General features: G+C 44.9%; 1 protein-coding gene across 3 annotated transcripts in view; it reads left to right on the forward strand.

The window, feature by feature from the left end:
* plcb4b (phospholipase C, beta 4b) overlaps positions 1–14846 on the forward strand; it is a 53123-nt gene that overhangs the window by 28694 nt on the left and 9583 nt on the right. For 2 of the 3 annotated variants that reach the window (XM_084030381.1, XM_084030383.1), the window contains exons 5-25: positions 1042–1122; positions 1592–1651; positions 3798–3941; positions 7265–7344; positions 7450–7503; positions 7870–7951; positions 8047–8147; positions 8620–8677; positions 9501–9609; positions 10234–10444; positions 10597–10690; positions 10815–10894; positions 10983–11067; positions 11161–11251; positions 11355–11450; positions 11714–11868; positions 12331–12417; positions 12513–12657; positions 12756–12840; positions 13312–13436; positions 14425–14476. In XM_084030381.1, the coding sequence (XP_083886507.1) occupies positions 1042–1122; positions 1592–1651; positions 3798–3941; positions 7265–7344; positions 7450–7503; positions 7870–7951; positions 8047–8147; positions 8620–8677; positions 9501–9609; positions 10234–10444; positions 10597–10690; positions 10815–10894; positions 10983–11067; positions 11161–11251; positions 11355–11450; positions 11714–11868; positions 12331–12417; positions 12513–12657; positions 12756–12840; positions 13312–13436; positions 14425–14476 (2075 nt within the window). The remainder of the gene's footprint in view (positions 1–1041; positions 1123–1591; positions 1652–3797; positions 3942–7264; positions 7345–7449; positions 7504–7869; positions 7952–8046; positions 8148–8619; positions 8678–9500; positions 9610–10233; positions 10445–10596; positions 10691–10814; positions 10895–10982; positions 11068–11160; positions 11252–11354; positions 11451–11713; positions 11869–12330; positions 12418–12512; positions 12658–12755; positions 12841–13311; positions 13437–14424; positions 14477–14846) is intronic. The other variant, XM_084030382.1, reaches the window with a different exon arrangement.

Here is a 14846-nt window from a genome sequence, read left to right on the forward strand (position 1 = left end):
CAAACAATTCTGTCGGTCGTTCTAATCATTTATTTTTTCCACAAAATGTAAAAACGATAGAAACAGGTTTGGTCATTTTGAGTGAAAAGTTTAAAAAAATGATCCAGTCCATCCATGGAGTAAGCTTAGCTAGTGAATAGAGCAAAAAGGTTAAACAGATGACTATAGAGAATATATGAGAATAGAAACCTTGCTTCAACACTAACTGTAAAATCAAGGTCAAATACAAATAAAAACATGTTTAAATAGAGAAACAAGGAATGTAAAATATGTTTTGCATTGTGAAAAACACTGAATTCTACACGTCTTTCTGCCGAGCCGGAGTGGCATGACATGACTGGACCGTCAGCCTTTTTTATGTTTGGAAGGACAAGAGTGTTCCCTAAAACATGTTGAGTTTGACAAGAACCAGCCATCAGACGGCGTAACGGTAGCCTGCTGTATGCTTTAAACAGTCGGAGCCCATCACTTCCACAGAGTTGGCATCACTGTGTGCAACTGTAGCCGCTGTCGGCCCCAATTCAGATGAAAGAGACTCAAGCTTTTAAGTGCACTTACTGCCGTCTCACCATTTCCTATAATGGACATACGATTCCTCAATTGGTTTTCATGATGGCTTTTAGATGGCAAGATGTAGCCAAATAAAAGCCAATTTAGAGCGGTTTGCAGCCGCGTCTCATGGAAGCAACATGCTGGGAGAAGTTGTGTGTGTGACAGAAGTTCTGCTGCTATCATTAGTGACCCCTACTCTGTTTTTCCTCCTGGATTTTACCCTCGGATGTGTGACTAGAGAGGGATAAAACACACACTTTGACAATCCTGCAGCATACATACATACATAATATGTATAATGCATACTTTCTATGTGTCTGTGTGGGGTTCATGCAGAGAAAATGAATTGGCTACATCTGTTTGTCTGGTTGCGTAAGCTAAGCGTGTTAAACAGGTTGACTGTTTAATGTCTTCCCGTGTCAAATAAAGCCGTGTGACTGATGAAGGCCCGTCTCTTATATAAAATATCTTTTTGTTCCCCCTCTGCAGGACCCCTACATCTTCGAGCCCAACTGTCAGATGACGGTGGACGAGTTTGGCTTTTTCATCTGCTGGAAGAGTGAGGGGAAGGTATAACCACTTTTCAGGCATTTTTAATGTTTCCATTTTGTTTAAAAGCGAGTTAATTTCACTTCACCAGCATTTTAACTCCAGTAAATATATGAAACACGTGCTGAATACTTTTGCAAGGCGCTGATCTTCAGCACAGGCTGGAGAACGTCTCGCTGGGGATTGTGAATAATGTTTTATAACACCTAATCTGATTGCAATAAACAAAGGAACACATGTTATGTTATTAGATATTGGGAACTTGATTAGGAGGAAAAATGTGGGGTTGTTACTCCTAATAAGCTACGGTAATAACTGTCAGATGCAGAGGGTTGTGGTGTTGCTGCTGTGTATTGGGAAAATAAACCTATTAGAAAGGAAAACAAAGAAAATGCACTGCGACCCATCTCTCCTTCCCCGTCTCCCTCTTCACCTCCTATCACATTCTCCCCTCTTATTTCCTCTCCCTCTGTCTGTGCACCTCCTGCAGGAAGGCCAGGTTCTGGAGTGTTCCCTCATCAACAGCATTCGCGTCGGTGCTGTCCCCAAGGTGAGACCTCTGGAAAGACAATTTCCTTTCCTTTACAGCGTCCGCTCTCTCTGCACGGCCCACCCAACGCTTCGGTCTCCTGCTCCCACGCTGACTCTCCGGGTAGACGCGTTACTCACGCTTTAATTAGCCACGGCTGCAGCGGTGTGTTCAATCGATCCGCCGTCTGATCTGGAACTCTCGGCTGGAGTTCTCTCTCCTGAGCTTCTCTCTGCCAGATTCACCAGAGGCAACGAGCAGAACATGATCTTCAAATATTTAACTCATGATGATTTATACAACCCGGGCTGTGTTTAGCTGCAGGTTGTACCTGATAGGTTTTTTTTTCTTGTGCTTTTCCGGAAAAATGGTGCTTCTGGCCCTAATATGTCAGAGGAAGACTGGGTTAAGAAGTTCACACTGTGGGGTCAGAGACCAGACATCTGGGAAACAAATAAAGCCGATACTAAAATACAGAACAAGTTGCTTGGTTCAGAGCAGCTAATCAGTTATTTATGTAGCTGATATAGAGCCACACACACACACACACACACACACACCCGTATGGTTTCCCTGTATATTAAATATTGATTCATGCAGCTCAACCTTGACACATTATGTTGCAGTATTGCACCATGCAGACCGGATGAATTATGAAGGCGGCTGTGGGAATCCCCATGCGGGCTCCCGCCTCTCATTAGCATGCGAACCTGTCGAGCCACTAAAAGTCAAACACCTGGGCCGTGTACATAAGCATTAGCAGGTTGTGTGTGTGACGTGTTGACACGTCTGTGTACACGTATACGGATACTGCAGCTCCGCCCGTTTGTTCAAAGTCTGCAAGTGGCGGTCTGGGGAAGGACGAGAGCACCGGGGCTTCTCCTCGGAGGCTAACGTGGTTACACAAGCCCCCGGGAGCTGTTTCACATAATCCAATGAGCGAGAGGAGATGAATGGCATGGGATGATTGCTGGCCGGGCTTTTAAAACGGCTCAGCCCCGTTGCCTGTTGCTGTTAATTCAATCGTACCGGCAAAAAAAAAATACATTACAGTCTTCCACAGTGGTGGCAGAGTGAAATCTGAAAAGATGAGAGGGAGGAGTCGGCTTTGTTTTTGGTGTCTCACGGAAGGAACGGGAGTCGTGTTGCACTGTCACCAATGTCTTAGAGATATTCACTTTTTCAATATTTCATATAGATTGTTGTCATATTTTTTGCTCAAAAGCCCTCAAAAATTCATATAAATATCTAAAATAATGTTTGCCAGTTTTATTTCTTATAGTATTTAATGCTGCTGTTTGGTATTTGTAATGAGAGCATGTTATTGAAAGATTAAATGAAGTAAATGAATGATGTAGTTTAGGTATAAAAGGTCTGTTTTGTTTTTGTACATCACGTCCAGCACATGTAAATGTATTCTCAGATTAATGTTGACTGGATTAATAACATATCCGTCTTATCTCGCTCACTTACAGACAGCTTCCTGTCTTTCATTATGTATGAAAACGTCTGTTTTTGTAGCTTTTGTTGAAAAGCATTGAAAAGAAAAGTGTCAAAGTATTTGCAGTAAATAGAAACCTACTGTCCAAAAACATTTTATGACTACATAAAGACGATATCTGTGTCCTTATCGTCAATGGTTTTGTGTTTTTGGCTATGAATGAACATTTATTAGCCAACAGATCCGGCAACACATCCTCTCGTCATTCCTCTTCACATTCCAGTTTATCTGAGTTACATAATGTTACTAACCTACTCCAGTAAAGTGGCGTCTGAAGTGTTCCTTTCCCCAGTTTGGATTCACTAGAACGTTTTCAGCTGCCAGAACTTATTTTGTATTTACTAATGTAATCTGTTCCTCTGTGATGGATGTCCATTGTATCCCTTTTCTTTTTGCTGACATAGAGATTTAAAAGTCTGCACACATCAGATCAGACAGTAGGAGGTTTTTCACCATTAAACTATTCAACTGCCTTCTTTCACATCGGGTTTTCTTATTAATGATTATTTACTGCAACAACACCAGAATGAGATATTCAAATTAAATGTCTCTACTGAGTCTTCTGAGATTATTCAAAACTTGGACTCGATCTTTCTCTGTTTCCGTCTTTACGAGTCTGACAGCATTTTCACTAAACTCTCTTGCTTTCTCCCTTTTTTCTCTCAGGATCCCAAGATCTTGTCGTCATTCGAGGCTCTTGGCAAGACGGAGGCCGACTTGGACGGCTGCATCATCTGCATCTGCAGCGGCACGGACCTGGTCAACCTCAACTTCATGTTCATGGTGGCGGAGAACCCAGACACAGCCAGGGTATGTACCGGATTCCTTCAACATGTTCTACATCATACAGTCTAAACGCTCAAAGGATCCTGACACAGCAGATATTTCAGAAAGACAACAAATCACCATGGGAATGATTCATAAACCAACTCCTACACGAGGCCAATCTGGCCTTGGTTCATTCTGATGAATAGACAATTTAAAATGAGTCATCCCATCTCTGTCTCCTGAACTCCTGCTTCTGCCATATATTTGTTTTATCCTTTTTGTCTCTCTCTTTTCTCTCCGTTTGTCTTCCTACTTCTGAGAAAATCTTCCTTATTGGGAGAGAAACGCCTTCTCTTCACCGCTTTCTCACTCATCCCTCCATTATTTGGGTTTGGGTTTAGACAGATGACACCCCCCCCCTCTCTTTTAATCAGCAGACATTATTATTGCTGAACTCTGCTGGCAGACCTCCGAACATCACACACATCCTGTATGGCCCCGCAAAACACAACGTTATACGCAGATTAAATTTCAATTTCCTGGAGTGGAATCGATGTGGCTTTGAAGAATGACACTTCTCAGATGAAGCGAAAATAAAAAAAATGTCAGTCGCTCGTGCTACAATGGAAGTGCTTTGCACTAAGTGAATTGAATCGGTGTGTGCAATTTTTCAAATGAGAAGATAAGCATCATTTATCTATTTTTCTTATTGACAACTATTACTATAAAAAGACCACAACCTGCCCTTACCCGTCTGTGGTACATGAGTCGGCTCCGAGCTCGTTTTGTTACTGTTAAAGATGTAAAAAGGAGTCACAATTTTTAAAAGGTGAAGTCATTTCCTCAAACAGCTGGGCACTGCCGTTTTGGCAGTGCCCATTGGTTGGGGACTATTTTTAGCCCCAGATTAATACACGTTTGGTAGTAAGCAGACTGGTGTGTGTGGGATTGACTCAAAACAAACTAGTTCATATAAAATCATAATAAAGAAAACATGTTTTAATAGTTTTTGGACAGAAATGTTAGAAGAATAAACATTATCAGGCTTTAGCTACACTTATACATTATTAGTTTGTTTTTGTCATTTTTTCTTTTCCACCTTGTGGCAAAGGTTAGATGAATGTTTGAACATTACGGGCACTTAAAGCGAGCCTCAGGCTGGCCGATCCAGAGTAAACAACATACAAATAGTTGTGACTTCACGTCAGTCTCTTCTGTTATCTCATTCATGATTGTTTGTCTGTGAAGATCTGAGAACAAACCACTGTTAGAATGATTACACGTCGCAGCAAACTGGCAGCCTTGAAGGAAATGTACGTATTTAAATAAAAAAAGAATTCAAAAGAATTCAAAATCACAGTCACTTTCAAACCAAAGTGCTATGTGTTGTTGTGGGAATGGAGCTGCTCTGTGGCGCCGCAGCGTTCTGCATCGCCCATGGGAGTGTGTTCTTGTGGTGATGGGTGTTATAAATGATGTTTGCACTCTGGAGAGCTCCCGGCCGCCACCGGCCTGCCGACGATGTTAGAGCAGCAGCCTTCAGCAAGGAGGCGAAAACACACACACACACAGAACCACACACACACACACACACACACACAGAGCCACACACACACACACACACACACAGAGCCACACACACACACACACACACACACAGAGCCACACACACACACACACACACACAGAGCCACACACACACACACACACACAGAACCACACACACACACACACACACACACAGAGCCACACACACACACACACACACACAGAGCCACACACACACACACACACACAGAACCACACACACACACACAGAACCACACACACAGAACCACACGCACACACAAACACAGAACCACACACACACACACACAGAACCACACACACACACACACACACACACACACAGAGCCACACACACACACACACACACAGAACCACACACACAGAACCACACACACACACAAACACACACACACACACACACACACACAGAAACACACACACACACACACACACACACAGAACCACACACACACAAACACAGAACCACACACACAGAACCACACACACACACACACACAAACACACAAACACACACACACACACACACACAGAACCACACACACACACACACAGAACCACACACACAGACAGAACCACACACACACACACACACACACACAGAACCACACACACACACACAGAACCACACACACAGACAGAACCACACACACACACACACACACACAGAACCACACACACACACACACACAGAACCACACACACACACACACACACAGAACCACACACACAGAACCACACACACACACACACACACACACACACACACACACACAGAACCAAACACACACACACACACACACACACACACACACACAGAACCACACACAGAACCACACACACACACACACAGAACCACACACACGCACACAAACACAGAAACACACACACACACACACACAGAACCAAACACACACACACACACACACACACACACACAGAAACAAACAAACAAACGCAGAAACACAAACATAGATCCAGGTACATGTCCTCATCTTCAACACATTTATTCCAGCCATTTCTGTCTCCCTCCCTCCCACACACACACACACACACACACACACACATACACACACACACACACAAACACAAACACACACACACACACACACACACACACACACCATGACATGACACCATGACATCGCCACTTCCCAGCATGCAGGTGGCCCTAAGTAGCAGACCTCGGGAGATGACAGAGTTATTTACATCAGCAGACACACGTCTCTCTCTCTCTCTCTCTCTCTCTCTCTCTCTCTCTCTCTCTCTCTCTCACACACACACACACACACACACACACACACACACACACACACACACAGGGCTTCACAGACGCCACATGCCCAACCAGACTCCCCCTGCTGCACCTGTTATCTTGCCTAATGTTTTTATAATGATGTCAATAATGGTTTTCTGTGGACGTGAAGGACAGACGGAGCACAAAGTCGGAGAGTTTGAAGCACAGACGGGAAAGTCAGAGGGGTCGAGAGAATATTCAGATTAGCATGCTGGATGCAGTCAGCGGTGTATTCCTGTAGTCACACGGCCTTTTCCAGCTATTTGTCTGCCGTCGCTGCCTGCAGCCCTGCAACAGCTCACTGTGTTTATCAGTTTGTGTATATCCTCGTGTGTGTGTGTGTGTGTTTGTGAATTAAGAGGCAATTAATTTGCCGATGTTTATTTCCCCAAAGACACTCTAACTCTAAACACAATGCCCCGCTCTGGTCTGCTGTGAGTTTTCTGTGTGCTGAACCCCGGGTGCTGGTTTTTGTTTGCAGAAGTGGATCGAGGGTTTGAGGTCAGTGATTCACAACTTCAAGGCCAACAACGTCTGTCCGATGACCTGCCTCAAGAAACAGTGAGCGCCTTTTTAATAGCACGCTCCCAGAATGTCATTATCATTATTGCACATTTTAAGTTTTTCTCATCTGTGTTTTTGATTCGTTTCCTTCTCTCGTTTCAGTTGGATGAGGATGTGCTTCCTGACCAATGTCAATGGGAAGATTCCTGTGAGAGGGTAAGAGTTAACCAGGTGTTTCCATTATATTGAAACGTTTAAGACAAAGAAATGTGAATAAGGCGTTTCCATCAACTGGCTACAGTGTAGTTTGGTTAGAAGGTGGCGCTACAAGCTGTAATCTGCCAGAAAACAGAAGAAATTGAGGTTTCCAACCTGAAAAAAAGGCGTTTGTTTCGAGTTTAATGTTCTTTCACGTCGGCTCGTATTTGCCATGTTTCACAGAAAGGACACCAAATGTTTATTATCTATTTGAGAAAGGCGTCTCCATTACCCATAAAGCAGCCTTAGTACAACAACCTTTTACTTTCTCTAATGCGGCCGTTTTGTCTCACTTAACTTTCCTCTTCTCTCTCTCTTCTACAGCATTACTCGAACATTTGCATCAGGAAAGACGGAGAAGGGGATCTTTCAGGCTCTGAAGGATCTGGGCCTCCCCAGTGGAAAGGTCAGACCACGCTGGCTGGGTCAGATGGATCACGTGTGGCAGGACAGATTCCGTTTATGGCTTTCATGGTAACTTGTTTCTAATCCCTCCTGCAGAACGATGAGATCGAACCTTCAGATTTCACTTTTGACATATTCTACGCGCTCACACAGAAGATCTGCCCTCGTACCGACATAGAGGAACTCTTCAAGAACATGTGAGTCCTCCTTTCATGTAAAGCCTGCTCTTCTTTGTAGTTGTGACTGATTTTATACCTCAACATTAATACTGAAGGACAATCCTTCAAATGAACAACTTACCAGTAGCACCCTTGCATTGTTTGCCCCCGTGTTGTTAAATAGAGCGATGATGCTGTTGAAATGTTCCCGAGTGTGTGAGCGACTCCATCCTGTTGGAAGTAATGAGGACAAATGTTTCTGCGCCTGCTGCACTAACTGTGTCTGGACAGTCTAACCTGCTTCCACAGTTCAACATTAATTATGAGTGGTGATTAACATGTTATGACTAAACGTGTAACATTACGTATGATCTCCCCTTTTTTTAAAAACAAAGACTGCTTGCTAGTTCTGACTGACCGACTGTACGGATGACTGTGAGGATGTCCTATTTTTAAAGAAGCATAACATTTTGTTTTGTATTTTTTCCCCCCCTGAATAATTCCTTTGCAGCAATGGGAACAAAACTGATTATTTAACCGTAGACCAGTTAGTCAGCTTTCTGAATGAAGTAAGCTCTTTATCATTCATTAACTTCTCTGTGTTTTGCTTGCTCGCGCCCCCCCACCCCCCCCCCCCATCCTGCTCTGTGTAGAAGTTGCCCTCCAGCCCCGACTGGACATCAGCCCTCATTAAAAGTCCATTAATGAGTTGGACGACGTATTTAACCTCCAGTCAACCTGCAAGGGCAACTTCAACCAGCTCCCCTTACTCTGCACTCCCCACCCCTCATCCCGACGGGTTCTCCCTGCCGGCGGCTTGCCTCCTCGTGTCTTGATTGTTGTTGCCATGGCGACGGGAGGGGTAGAGGTTTCCATCCTGTTGCTTCCTCTGCCGTCTGTGTCTGTTTTCCTGTGGCCGTGCTCCTCCTCCTGTTTGTACGAACACCTGCCTGGTTCCCCGCTTCATGCCCGGTCCTGTTGCATCACGCTCTAGAACCCGCCAATGGAGCCCAAGCTTTGATTAGATCCATTTTCCAAGTGGCTTTGTGAGCATAATAATAATGCTGTTGTTGTTGTTGTTGCTGTGTGAAAGTAGAGCCTCGATCCTCTGCTGCACGTATAACTTCCTTTAAGCAAAACACTGCAGCTGTTAGTGTGGCTCACGGTTTCTTTTGAAAATACACTAATTACATTTTGTTTGTTAAACACAAATCCATTTAAGACCACGTATAATACCGTATTGATCCACTGGATATTGATAAAAATAAGGAAATGTGCACCTTGTCCCAACTCGTCCTGTGTGTGGATCGTTTAGATCCAGTTTGTTTGTAAATCCCTACATGTGTAGGCGATACATCTGTGGATGAATGTGTTTTGTGTTGCCCCCCCCAGCATCAGCGTGACCCGAGGTTAAACGAGATCCTGTTCCCCTTCTACGACCCCAAGAGAGCCATGCAGATCATCGACAAGTACGAGCGAGACGACGAGCTGAAGAAGAAAGGTAGGGAGGCGTGGAGGGCAGATGGGAGGCAGAATTTAAGGCTGTGCTGCCATCTGCATGTGAACCGTTGAAACTGCAGTTTGTTGCATCGGGTTATTGGAGTCGTACTCCGTCTCGTTTTCCCCGACACCATGAATAATTAACAAAGCCTTAATAAACACACGTCTCACCAGGCCAAAGCATTATCAAATGGTCTAACTACTAAAAGCTATTAAACTTCCTTTCAACACTAAAGCACCCTCACTCCAGATATCTGCTCATCAATCATCTACAGCCTGGAGCCTGGACATGCTGCAACTTCAGACCAATACAATTAGATTGCTAATGAAAGAGTTATTTTAATTATCATGTATAGCCGTTCAAATAATCAAAATTTAATGCGAGTTTCTTTAATAATTGATGAAAGCCATTCATGTTCGCCTCCTGGGTTGTTTAACTGTTAAGTCCATCAAGTGGAAAAGTGATAAATATCCACAATTTCTTTTAAGCTTTATTTTAATTCACAAATGCAAAATGATTTGGGCTCACATTCTAACCACCATGGATTAATCTTGCGTAATAAAGGAACATTGTGATTCACCCTCAGTCCTACGAACCTCCACCCACTCGCTCCTTCTCCCCCAGGTCACATGTCCAGCGACGGTTTCTGCCGGTACCTGATGTCAGACGAAAACGCTCCGGTGTTTTTAGACCGGCTGGAGTTGTACCAGGAGATGGACCAGCCGCTGGCCCACTACTTCATCAGCTCCTCCCACAACACGTACCTGACGGGGCGCCAGTTTGGAGGGAAGTCCTCGGTGGAGATGTACCGCCAGGTCCTGCTGTCTGGATGCAGGTGTGTTAAACACTTCCCATTTATGCAAACACACACACACACAAACGCGGTCTTATCCAGGTAGAAGCTTAGCTCTGACAGCTTATTATATCACGTGTCCATCATGAGTGGCTGCCTGCAGTGCTTCTACAGTTTGTGTGTGATCTGGTCAGATGTGTGGAGCTGGACTGCTGGGACGGGAAATCCGAGGACCAGGAGCCCATTATCACTCATGGCAAGGCCATGTGCACAGACATCCTGTTCAAGGTGAGGACACACACAGTGATACAGGACTTCTGGCTGTTTTGGTGTTATAGCATAAGGAATGTCTGCCCCCTGGTGTTGAGAGTATAGTATTGCATATAACACACTTTCTTCCTGCTTCCAACAGGATGTTATCCAAGCCATCAAGGAGACGGCTTTTGTGACCTCAGACTTACCCGTTATTTTGTCCTTTGAAAACCATTGCAGGTAACTAGTAATAACCACAGGTGTACACATTTCTTATACAGTACTTGGACCCAATGCATTGTGGTTGTGTGTGCGTATGTATCACCAGTAAACCACAGCAGTACAAGATGGCCAAGTATTGTGAGGAGCTCTTCGGTGAGTTCCTCCTCAAACAGCCTCTGGAAAACTACCCGGTAAATACTCTCCTGTTCAAGTCTCTCAGAGTTGATTGGGATGATAATCCTCTATATGTATAAATATTTAAATGATTATGTTGTGTTTGACAGATTGAGTCAGGACGCCCCTTACCTTCTCCCGGCGACCTCAAACGTAAAATCCTCATCAAAAACAAACGTTTGAAACCCGAAGTGGAACAGAGTACGTTGAACAACTCACCGTGTTGACGTATTACATCGCTGCTGTTAAATGGTTTAATGGTTTAATGTGTGTGTGTGTGTGTGTGTGTGTGTGTGTCCTACAGAGCAGCTAGAGGCCTTTAAGAAACACATGGAGGCCGGAGAGACCAACACCCCCGCCATCATCATGGGGGAGGAGAACGAAGAGGACACGGAGAACGGTCAGCTTAACGATGTTTATATGAAGGAGAGGGCGTTTTCATGCTCATGCACACGTACACCACATCTTATCAGCCATCTTCTAAACAATCCCGTTTCATGGGAAAACTCATGTTAATGGCTTTTAATTAGTGGATTTCATGACGATCACAATGTTTAGAAGATTGCTTCGTGTCACAGCTGGTTAAGAAACAGACCGAGTCATGCAAAAGAGAATATTTGTGCTCCAAATATTAATGTCAGTGTGTGTGTTTGTTTATGTAAGGTGTAGTAGAAAAGGAGTCCGAGGACAAGGACTTGAATTCAGAGGCCCCCAGCACCCTGTCAGAGGCCACCGCTGAGAAAGAGGCCAACAACGTTTCCCAGAGCAACGCAGTCGGCTCCACCAAAGAGGAAGAACGCAGCAACAGTATCAAGAAGGTGAGGTTTGGAGTCCCAATGAGGCTCAGATTAACTATTTACATCCCCATAAACCAATAACGACTTAGCAGACGTGGGATATAGAAATGTTCATCAGCAGTCTAAGTGGTTGCTCCCTTCAGTAAAATCATATAAAGTCCCATATTGGGGGGAAAAGCTAATACGTTTGGTAAATGCAGAATTCATACAGTATGTTTTCAAAATTAAAAACATACAAGATGAAGGTTTGAATCCTAAGGACAAACTTTCTCACCTAGAAAATCTTCATTCAGAAGATCATGTAAAGTGATGTACATTCGGTTTAAAATGCCTTATTGGCATTAATGTAACATACTGCCTTCTGTTGTAAAGTGCTTAATGGACTAAAATAAGAAAGCATCCTTCCTTAAATGAGTCCATTATTTAAGAACAAAGTACAGAGATGTATGTTGAGTTGTTTGTGTGTTTTATCCGTCCGTCCAGGTGCCTGATGATGAAGTGACCGAGATGTCTGAAGCAACAGACGCCACAGATATCTCCGAAGCATCGGACCAAGACAATAACAAGAAGGCGAGCACACAACTAACTGCCACTGCATGTTTCCCACTCTCTCATCTCTCAGTAAAAACCCCTTATGTCATGGCCGTATGCTTGTACGTGTGCAGGGCGTGGAGGAGGCGGAGGACTCTGAAGAAGCTCTGATAGCTCAGTACACCTACGTCGGCGCCACCACCAACATCCACCCGTGGCTCTCGGCCATGGTCAACTACGCACAGCCCATCAAGTTCCAGAGTTTCGATGTGGCCGAGGGTGAGCGCCGACTTCCTCCTCGTGTGTTTCTTACCGTTTGTCCTGCTTCTGTTCGACATCTTTGTAGAGTTTCATCATGCGTGTTCTCCGTCTTTCAGAAAGGAACATCCACCATAACATGTCGTCTTTCAACGAGTCCGTCGGCCTGGGCTACCTGAAGACCAACGCCATAGAGTTCGTCAAGTATCCTTTGGGCTTCAAGTTAAAGCTGCGCTGCATTTATCTGATCAACAGCGTTCTAATACACTTAGAGTTTGAACTTAATAGCTCGAGGTCGCCGAAGTAGAGGCTGAATGACGGGTCAGATCCGATGTGTTTTTCTTAAGCCACATGTGTTTACACTTAGTGCTCAGAAAAGATGCCTCTAGGGACCAGTGTGCCTTTTGGACTGTGTGACTTGGCCTGACACACACACACACACACACACACACACACACACACACACACACACACACACACACACACACACACACACACAAGCTTTGACCCCCTCACTCCGTCCAAAGGGACTGCTTGACCCAAGCTGTTCACACTAAAAATAGTCCTGCAGTCTGTTTGGCACACAGACGCTCAATTCATACACACACATGCGTTGCTTCTCTCTTGTGTGTAAAAAAAAAAAGAAAAAATCTAAATTCCTGAGCGTCAGTGCAGCTACAACAAGCGTCAGATGAGCCGTATCTACCCCAAAGGGGGCCGGGTGGACTCCAGTAATTACATGCCTCAGATCTTCTGGAACGCAGGCTGCCAGATGGTCTCACTCAACTTCCAGACCCCAGGTACCACAGCACACAACACGGGACCTTTGACCCCGCACACGCCCATATCAAGTACTCCACATATCAGGAGCCGAGCGCATGTATACGAGCACGAACCTTTCTGATCTAAGAAAGTAAACTCTGACCTCGCATGTTCATGCGTCACACTGACAGCATCTCCTGCTACTAATCACTCCTCCCAATCACACGCCAAGAATAACGGGGACATTTGGACTTAATGAAGGTCCAGTTTGGTTTGAAATGTTAATTTCACCCCAAAAAACCCCAACACATTTTCTCACTTTGTGCTCATGATATCCAGCCATGCTGATGGCTTTGATTAGCTCAAGGTTTTCAGATATTTGTTTGTGCAGAGAAAAAAAAAATCCTCTTCTTTGAATAAAAGTGTTTGAGTCTGTGAAGAATTATTGTCTTAAAGCAAATAAGAAGAAACCATAGTACCATTTCTGGCCACAGTGCTTGCTTTATTAAAAAACAATGTTCACTATAAACAAGATCAGGGAAATTAAGAATTCACCGTATTTGTGACATAAAAATAAATCTGTCACATGCCGGCAAACACACACACACACACACACACACACACACACCTGTGGAGACGTTGAAAACGTAGTTCCTGGTCTTTGCGAATGGTTCACATGTTAACTGCAGCATCAGGTTGTGTATGCATGAACCAGAGCGGGACGCACACGCTTTCATACGCTGCTGCTGACCCACACACACCTATACAGTGAGCGACGCCTGTTGGGGAAACAGCTGCTGCCCCATGGCCAGAGGCAAACGGGGGCTCGCACCATATGGCCTGCTGGGAGCAGAGCATGTGTGAGCCTCGAGGGGGGGTCACACATGAGCTGGAGCTTCTGTGATGGAGGCAGAGGGAAGGAAAGGAGGGATTTCAGGAAAACAAAAAGACACTGATGCAAATGGACTTGTTTGAGCATTTGTTTGTATGAGAGCCTGATATTGTGATATTCCCTCCTCCTCTCAGATCTGGCCATGCAGTTGAACCAGGGGAAGTTTGAGTACAACGGCTCCTGCGGGTGAGAACGGCTCCTCACTTCAGTCCTTGTCGCTCCATCCCATCCCTCCCATCTCCTCCCTTCTCCGAAGCTCATCAGTTAAAGCTTGTCACATCTCATTAGTGGTTGCCAGCGGCGACCGTAGCCACAGTCTGCCGTGAGAGCCAATGAGTGCTTTGGGGGGGAGCGGGGCTCCTCGTAACCCGCCTCCGAGGCTCTCCGCAGTCATCCATCTCTTCCTTCCTCAGTCCCATGGCTCTAATGCCGTCCCCGAGGGCAGAGATTTCACTGCTAATGCTGGGAATCTCATATGTGGGAAGATCAGGGCTTCTGCAGAAACCCATCAGTACTAATGCCACTCCGCTGGGCCGCGGGTTAACACACACACACA

This window comes from Eutrigla gurnardus, assembly GCF_963514095.1.
Source record: "Eutrigla gurnardus genome assembly, chromosome: 16".
NCBI classification, from domain to species: domain Eukaryota; kingdom Metazoa; phylum Chordata; class Actinopteri; order Perciformes; family Triglidae; genus Eutrigla; species Eutrigla gurnardus.